Genomic DNA, 9,643 nt, shown 5'->3' with positions numbered 1-9,643 from the left:
TATAATCTTATAATACTGTATATTTTTACTCTTGATGGCCTAGTAAGGAGAAAGGTCTTCAGCATAAACTACCTTTGCGTAAAACTTAATGCAGAATGTAGTGACAGATATGAAAATAACATTTAAAATTTGCAAATTATTTTTATGGCATTTCAGAAGAAAATACTTTTTTCAGTCTTAAGAATGTTATTTTTATTATTATGTATTTCTATTAGTATATGCTTGCAGAGTACATAATGATTAAACTTTATTGTGGGGAGTTTTTACAAGTACATAACACATCTTAATTCTTTTTTCCTTTGCCATTCCTCCCTGCTCCCTCCAATTCTTGATCCCCTTCACATTTGAAAGAGCTGCTTCCATTTTTTTCTTCAATTTTCTTATTTTAATAATTTCTCCCTCCCTTATAATAAGTAAATCTTGGAAACAGCTTGTATGCCCACCAAATAAAGAAAATGTGATATTTATGTATAATATAGTGCTACTCTGCCATAAAGGATAAACTTGAAGCATTTATAGGTAAATGGATGAACCCCAAGATCATAATGTTAAAAGACATCAGGCACACAATTTTAGATATTACATGGCTTCTCTTACGTGAGAAACCCAAAATATAAAGAGCAAAATAGGGTCTGGGGATGTATCTCTGTGGCACCATGCCTGCTTGGTGCTTTGCAAGTGCAAGGTCCTGAGTTCAATTTCTGGTACCAGAAAGAAAAGAAAGAAAAAAGAGCAAAGTAAAAGTTAGATAATAGGAATTAGGGTGATCTTTTTTAAATGAAAAAAAAATTTAAAGGCATATAAAATTAGTTGCAATTGTATTAATTGCACTATTAATAATTGCATATTTTATTAGTCTCACTTCTGACTACTGATTATTTTATGATTGTTGTGAGGGTTGGCTAGGTTTTTTAAAAACTTAAAATATGAAATGTAATTAAATATGATAGAATCATATTTCCTGTAATTCCACCAATCTAAAATGATTTTTCACTTAATTTTTTTCCTGAGTCTAACATATCTCCCTAACCTTATACTTTTCCTTGTGGTGTCAGAGATTGAACTCAGGGCCTCATGCATGCTAAGCAAACATTCTACCACTGAATTACACCCCAGCCCTCCCTCTTTTTCAGGTACATATCCATTTTCACTTATTGTAGTCTTACAGGATATTCAGTTAAGTATATTTTCTATTCTGTTTAATAACATGTCTAAAGTATTACTAGTTTTTAATCAGTTTGTTTTAAGTAACTTAAGAGCTTTACAGTTCACTTAGTATTGTTGCTTCCCGTTTGCTTGAAAATTAATATCTTTGCTATTACAGGTATCAGTGTTTTATATTAAAGATAAAAATATGGTACTAAACACACTTTCTTTTTTGGTATTCTAGCAGTAAAGCAGTGAAAGTCCTCTTTTGAATTATTTCCTTGAAATCAATTATGCCTCTTGCCCAATTGCCTTAGTGCTTTTCACATGTATTTGTTAAATACTTAATGAATACAGAATGCATAGATTTCAACAAAAATCTCACCAGTGTAGGATGATTTTCATTTTATTTTGTTAATTTACTAAATTGAAAATCAGACCTTATGCTGTAGAATTACCTTAAATATTATAATCATAATGTGAGCTACTAGTTATTCTTACTAGAAAGACAATTTGGTATGATAATATGGGGCTTAGGTTGAATTTGTTCTTATCTGTGTACAAAGCAGCGGTTTTTCATAGACACTTTCTAATTTTACTTTTTGCAAGCAATCATACAGCCAAACATTTATTTTTTAGTAGGATCAGAAATAAGCTGATGGTTGTTTGTGCTGCAGTATCTAGAAACTAATGAATTTAACATAATTAGTATCCTAGTGGGAGACAGCCACATGATAACAGTTCTTTTATTTCTGAAATCCTAAAATAGAATTAAAAACCTTATGCAGTTTTATTATGTGTATTATTTATAAAGAGTTTTATTTAAATTTTGTTTTAAAAATTATGTTATTTGTTAAACTGTGCTTATACTACTTCTGGTTTATTCATTTTCCTTTCCTATTACTGAGTTTTATGCTGAGCATTCCTACATTCTCTTCTTCTAGAGCCATTCCTTCGTAATCTAAATTGATTTTCTGGTACATCATTAAAATTTTATGGATTGTTAAAGTTAATCTAATAATAAATTTTTCAGCAGTTTTTATCTTACCAACATTTCCCCCATTTCTCAGTCAAAAGAAACTTTCACTTTTTATGTTTGTTAAGTGATAGCTTACTAAAGATTCACTGATTGTTCTCTCTCTTTTACTTGACTGTTTATAGTATATTTGATATATCTCTAGATTGTGTCTTTGTTGAGGCAAGGACTGACTTCACATAAGACCATGTCTACAGTAAATGATTGTGAGCACTATGCAGTGTTCTGTTATATATGAGGTTTGAGCTGTAACACTAAAGAGTATATGCAGGCTATTTAATTAGAAATTGATTCTAAGTAACAGACTACATTAAAGATTTTAGATTTCTCTTTAAAAACAATATCTAATTATTACCTAATAGAATCTTCTTATATGTATTGATGCAAGAACTCAGTATAATATACTAATATTAATTCCTATTGTGTCTTTATAGATCTCATGCATGTCCACCAATTTGCATATTAAGACGTCAATGAATAGAAATTCCAAAATGTAATTTTTTGTGGCTTTTGTGTGATTTAGATAGGTCTGTCAAATTGTGTCTGTCTCGTGGCATTGTCATGCTGATGCTTAATGTTTGCTTTGCTTTGTATTTTAATTTCAGCGCTACAGTTGATGCCTTGTACTGCAAAGCACAGGTAGAGAAAATTGTTGTGGTCATAGAAATGACAGCTTCATCATGGTAGCTTTTGTCATGACTGTCAGGCTTTATTGGCTACAAAGAGTACTACAATTTTTCTAAAGTTATTCAAATTCATGAACATTTCCATTTATAACAGCAGTTAAGCAAATTATTGCCACCAAAGGAGGCAGTGTTCTAAGATCTTTTTTTTTTCCTAATTCTTATAATTAAGAGAGGACTTGAGAATTTGTGGATTCTTTGCCCTTATTTCCAAATTGTGACTTCTGAGCCAGTCTCTTAAATGAGGATCTCAGATATTAGAGGAATGATGCTAAATAGCTCAACTCTTGAGTAATTAGAGAAAACATTAAAGTTTATGATATGTGAAAAGAACCAATGAAAGTTTCCAGAAATATTTGTCATTGTATTAGTGATCAGTAGATTACAGTATAAAGAAGGTCATTTATTTCTTTTCATGGTAGTAATTAAATCTTTTAAAATAAATTTAAATTAATTTGAGTTAATAAATTCATTAACTCTATTAAGTATAATACCTTTTTGTATAACATTTCAATAATTATAGTAACCAGTTAATTATCATAGCTTTTATTAAAATGAAAACATGAGATTATTGCAGATTTTCTTTATGTCTACTTAATTTTGGGCTGTATGCCAGTAGCCCTCTCAAATTGTTCTCAAGCACTCTTAAGATCTTAATTATTGAGAACCCCAAAGCACTTTTATGTGGGTTTTATGCTTACTAAACTAGAAACAAAGCTTAGGATTTAAAAAATGGTTATTAACTTTAAAATAATAAAAACCTGTCACACATTAACATAAATAACACTTTAATAAACTAAATAGTGGATGTTTTGCTTTTATAAATCATGTTAATATCTAATTATAAGGGAACATGGATAGATTCTCAGATCTGCTTCTACATCTCCTTTGTTGTAATGTTGTTCTAGTTGAAGTGTATGAAGGAATTTAATGGTAAATATTCTTCCATATTACACCAAATTTTTTAAGTGGTAGTTTATTTAAAGGTAGTCATTGCATGGAATCTGAATCTGTGTTATTAAATCTTTGTATTGTTTCATTAAAATCCATTGGTTTTTCTGCACTCTCAATATGTCTTTTATCCATGCCTGGTTTTAGAACATTACAGCAGGAATCCATTGGATATACTAATTCAGTGAGTCATTCAGATATTCCTTTTTATTTTATAACATAAATATTAATTCATGTTGTTAATACCACCACTAATCTTATTAGGAAAACCTTTTAAGTATTGCAAAGCCGTGAAGCTCAATGATGAATAAAGGTTTAAAACCTGGCTTTTATCCAAAAGCCTAGATTTTATCATCACAAACAAATAATATGAGTTATTTCTCTTAAAATGACAGACTCACTTCATTTTTCTTTGAGATACTTGTTAATTACTCAGGCCTAAATAATGAGAGTTTTTTTATTAGTACCTGGCTTTTATCCAAAAGCCTAGATTTTATCATCACAAACAAATAATATGAGTTATTTCTCTTAAAATGACAGACTCACTTCATTTTTCTTTGAGATACTTGTTAATTACTCAGGCCTAAATAATGAGAGTTTTTTTATTAGTTGTTCTTTCAAGCAAAAATAATCATGGCCAATTCACTTGATACATTCAAAGAATTGCAGTAAATGCTATTGTGGAAATAACTATTGAACTACATTACATATAAAGAAGCTCTTTATTCCTACTAGTCATTTTATCAATACAGTATTAAAAAGATATGGCAAAGTTTAAGTCTTGATCCTGACAACATTTTACTGTTTATCAGGGACATTTAAAATGCATGCATAGGGAACCTTCTCATTGTGTGGCAAAGCAGAATACAATGACTAGTTCAGTTAGGTGTCTTTGCTTTGATTTATGGTGATATACTTAGAGTTTCATCTACCTACTGTTACTTTGGAGCCATACTGTAAATATTAACACAATGAGAAGTTAATGTCTTAATATCATACTGAAAATGATTTTGACCTCACAGATCTTTAGTAAAGGTCCTGGGACTCTGTAGGGGTTCACAGAACACAGTGGGCATTGCTATTGAGTGCTATGTAGTAATTAAGAGGAGCTGTGCAAAAGGAAATGATTTGGACTTCTACAATTATGATACCTACAAGGAAATGAATTAGCTGCAGTTGTCAACTCAGCAGTAGTTCTTTGTTTTTGTCAGAATAATACTTGGGATTGGCTTCCCAGGTATCCAGGTGATTTCAGATATGATTGGATTGCCTAGGGCCTTACACTGAGACTTCAGTGACATTCTCACATTGCCTCTCACCTTCCCACCACCCTCAGTGATAGGGTAGTCAAGTAATAGTGGTCCTAGCTTTTTGTGTACTAAGCTATTGCTACTCAGTATGAGCAATACTTGTCTGCTCACTGGTCTGAGATAAAAATACAGAAATCAAGATTAAGAGTGTAGAAACTTTAATGTCATTTAACATTGCTGGAACTTTTATATGAATATTCATGTTTAGTTGTATGTGTGTGCACTTCTTTTACAAAAGCATTGATTTGCAGTGAATTCGAAAATTTAAAAAGTTGTCCAATTGCTGTATAAAAGCCAAAATTAAATTGATTGTGAAAACCAATTCTAGAGATCCTGATAAAAAGAATACCTTTACAGGATTTGGTGTTGTGTTATCCGTTACCATGTGTACCTTCACACTGCTGTAGCCATGCTATCCTTTTAGTTCCTCAGGCACACGCAGCTCATTCCTGACTTGTAGTTTTTGCAGTTGCAGTTCTTTCTACCTCCTTCTTTGACTCTGGCAGTTTGAATTACTGGCTCCCTTTTGTTTTGATGCCAACCCATATATTATCACTTCAAGTGCCTTTCCTGACAATGCTGTTGTGTAACCCGTATAGCCCACCCTTGCAGTCAGCCCATCACTTTATTTTGTTTCATTTTCTTTATGGGTTAGTGTCTGCCTAGACCAAACCTTTGAGTACTTGTTTATTTCCAAGAACATAGATACTCAAGAAATATTTGTGAGTGAATCGATAGTATTATTAGGCTGAGTTAAGCAAATTACTTACTCAAAGGGCTTTTTAGATAGAGATGAGTCCTATAAGTAAGAAAGGTTTCATACAGAAGCACAGTGTTAGCCAAAGCTGTTCTCAGGGTCATCTGAGGAGGTTAATAAGGAGTCCCATTAAAACAATTCCTTACACAGTAGCATCCAGAAAAATGAAATATCTAGGATTCAATCTAGCAAAGGAAGCAAAAGACCTCTACATTGAAAACTATAGCACTCCGAAAAAAGAGAATGAAGAGGATATAAGAAAATGGAAAGACATCCCCTTTTCCTGTGTAGGAAGAACCAGCATAGTGAAAATGGCTATACTTCCAAAACTGCTATATAGATTCAGTACAATCCCGATTGAAATCCCAACAGTGTATTTCACAGAGTTAGAGAAAACAATACAAAAATTCATTTGGAACCAGAAGAGACCTAGAATAGCAACAGCCATTCTAGGCAACAGAGACATGACAGGGAGTATCACAATACCCAACTTGAAATTGTACTACAAAGCCACTGTCTAAAAACAGTGGGGCACTGGCAAAGAAACAGACCTGAGGATCAGTGGAATAGATTAAAAGATGCAGATACAACTCCAGATGTACTCAGACACCTCATCTTTGACTACCTACACTGCAGGAAAGATAGCCTTTTTAATAAATGGTGTTGGAAAAACTGGATTTCAACCTGGCAAATATTAAGACTAGACCCCTTTTACCATGTACTAAACTAAAATCCAAGTGGATTAAAGATCTAAATATTAAAACAGAAACACAAAACTTGCCGGAAGATAAGTTAGGTGGAACTCTCAAAGACACTGCCATAGGAAAAGACTTTCTGGACAAATCCTTAGTAGCATGGGAACTAGCACAGAAACTCAACAACTGGGATCTCATCTTATTAAAAAGCTTCTGTACTGCAAAAGAAACCACCAACCGAGTTAAGAGACAACCTACAACATGGGAAAAAATGTTTACCAGCTGTTCCTCAGACAGAGGTCTACTATCTAGAATATATAAAGAACTCAAAAAAGTCAGACCCCCCCAAATATAAAAACTGGATTAAAAAATGGGCATCTGAAATGAACAGACATCTCTCAGACAAACAAGTAAAAGCAACAAATAAACATAGAATGTTCAACATCACTGATCTCTTGAGAGATGCAGATGAAAACAAAATGCTGAGATTCCACCTTACCCCAGAAAGAATGGCTGCTATCAAGAAATCAACCAAGGAATGCTGGCAGGGTTGTGGGGAGAAAGGAACCCTTCTCTACTGGTGGGAATGCAGATTGGTGCAACCACTGTGTAAATCAGTACAGAGATACCTCAAAAAGCTAGGATTAGAGGTCCCATTTGACTCAGCTGTTCCTCTGCTGGGTATCTTCCCAAAAGAATTAAAATCATCATAGCTCAGAGATATATGCACACCCATGTTTATAGTGGCACAGTCTGTAATAGCTAAAACTTGGAAACAGCCCAATTGCCCATCCACTGGAGACTGAAGATATGGGTTTTTTTTTTTCCCTATAAAATGGAGTACTACACAGCCATAACAAGAAACTAGAGACATTTATAGCTAAATGAATACACATTGAGGCTATGCTCTTAAGTGAAATAAATAGTATACACATGTGTAAATACTGAATAGTGTATCTGGTGTGAAAAACAAAGTGTAAATAAGAATCAAAATGTATAGTTGATAATGTGAAATGGAAAGAAAAGGTCTAAAGAAGTAGGGGAAGAGGGAAGGGTAGGAGAAATGAAATAAGTTAAATGAAAAAAATATGAAAGGAAAAAATGGAAACAGTCTTTAAAAATAGGAAAGGATGAAGGGTTGAAGGGAAAGCAGGGGATTGGGGAAAAAATAAGAACAGAAGTACATCATGTGAAGGTACAAGATCCCAATGATGAATGTAATTGTATTGTATACCTAAAATGTACCGATAAACTTAATGAAAAAAGTAGTCCCATTAAAAAGTTCAATAAAATTATAGCACTTCTAAGGTGACTCCTCTCTAATGTGAATGTCCTGAACATTATGGTTAACATAAAATATTAATAAATGGGATTCTACTAAAATTCTACTTAAAAGTAATAGGATAAAGATTACATTGCCTCTAGACTGTTTTATAACATCAACTTTTCATTTAAAAAATGCTGTAGTCCATGAAAGGAATTTTCTCAATGGTTGAGTGTGTCAGTCAATAGGACGATAGTGACAATTATAATAGGCTACTCGGTATGCTGTAGGTTCAGGTGCTAATTTAAGAATTTAAGTTAGATACTTATCTCTGTTATCTCCTTTTATGCATGTGGAAGCTAGACATAGAGAGGTTAAGCAGCTTGTTCAAATTCAATAGAAAGTAAAGTCTGAGCTGAGATTTGAATGTAAGTGGTTTAGTTCCAGAACCACCATTGAATATTACTGCATAGTAGAAAAGAGGGATACATGAACAGTGGGTGAGAGGTAAGATACACTGGCTTGAGTGTGGGCATTAAAAATTATAAATGGTAGAAACATAATTAGAAAATGTAATACAAAAAAATTTAAATCATTTGTAAGATCTGTAAGTAATTACACTCTTGACAGGTATCAAATGAAATATAAGAAATATACCCCAAGTATAATATGTGAAAGGATATCCAAAATACAGCTTTTAAAAAATTAGTTTAGATAAATCATTTTGTTCTAATTTTGATTAGTAAAGAGTGGAAAAATTAGAGTTGTAAGACTTATTAGAAGTGACAAGTTGGCAGCTCATAGGATGTATGGGAGGAGTTAAAGTTTGAAAATACATACAAGGATCCTGAAGGAAATTAAGTATATTATTTAACTGAATATTTTCTCAGTTATCAAGGGAAATGTGTAGCTAGTAAAATTCTTGATGCATCCTTGAGAAATAAGTTTGTAACAAACTGGATTCTTCAAGTATTAAGATCCTCTCAGGGAATTTTTGTTGAGTATCCCTTGTTTGAAGTGGAAGAAAAAGCCAGCATTCAAGAGACTTACCAGCCGAAATGCAGAGATTTTGTGAAAAGTTCATACAGAAGATAAAAAGTTTTAGGGATGGAGGAGCAGTACAAGAGTCAAACATGATCTATGTTTATTTCTATTGTTAGTTTAATTTTCAGGAATTTGCCTGGATCTTAAACTAATCCACTTTAAAATTCAATTTTATGATTATATAAAGTTTGTAGAATTTAAGATTTCATCATTTCACTAATAAAATATGATACAGCAAAAAATAGTCTCCACTATGCTACTTATAATCCAAAATATGTATTTTATTTCCAGGGAACCTTTTATTATTTTATCAGGAGGTTTGTCATATGACACCGTAGGAAGAAGACCTTGCTTAACAGTGATGCATGGGAAAAGTACTGCCGTGCTAGAAATGGACTATTCAATTGTTGATTTTCTAACACTGTGTGAAACACCATACCCAAATGGTACGTTTTGCGTCTTTAAAACTCATTTTCCATAAATATTAATATTTCAAAACAAAGACCTCTATTTGTTTTAAGTGCTTTCTCTCTATCCTATCATTCTCATTCTGGGGAAGAGATGCTACCTTTATATCCTTGCAAATTTTATTTTATGTTTTGTTTAATAAACTTAATCTATAAAGTAATTATGTATTAGTGCCTTTGAAAGATAAACTATCCATATTGAGACATTTAAAAAATTCTATAAAACATTAGTGCATTAGATTGCTCAGGGTTTTTCAAAACAGCTGAACTATAAATATAATATATATATT

At 32.3% G+C, this 9,643-nt stretch overlaps 1 protein-coding gene across 4 annotated transcripts in view; it reads left to right on the top strand.

Annotated features, from left to right (window-relative positions):
* The window catches only part of Stxbp5 (syntaxin binding protein 5), a 179,001-nt gene that overhangs the window by 95,855 nt on the left and 73,503 nt on the right, over positions 1-9,643 (top strand). For all 4 annotated transcript variants that reach the window (XM_010639597.3, XM_033763319.1, XM_010639606.3 and 1 more), the window contains exon 10: positions 9,178-9,332. In XM_010639597.3, the coding sequence (XP_010637899.1) occupies positions 9,178-9,332 (155 nt within the window). The remainder of the gene's footprint in view (positions 1-9,177; positions 9,333-9,643) is intronic.

This window comes from Fukomys damarensis, unplaced genomic scaffold (assembly GCF_012274545.1).
Source record: "Fukomys damarensis isolate Sample0158 unplaced genomic scaffold, DMR_v1.0_HiC HiC_scaffold_14, whole genome shotgun sequence".
Classification (NCBI taxonomy): Eukaryota; Metazoa; Chordata; class Mammalia; order Rodentia; family Bathyergidae; genus Fukomys; species Fukomys damarensis.
This window is presented reverse-complemented; position numbering and strand designations above follow the sequence as displayed.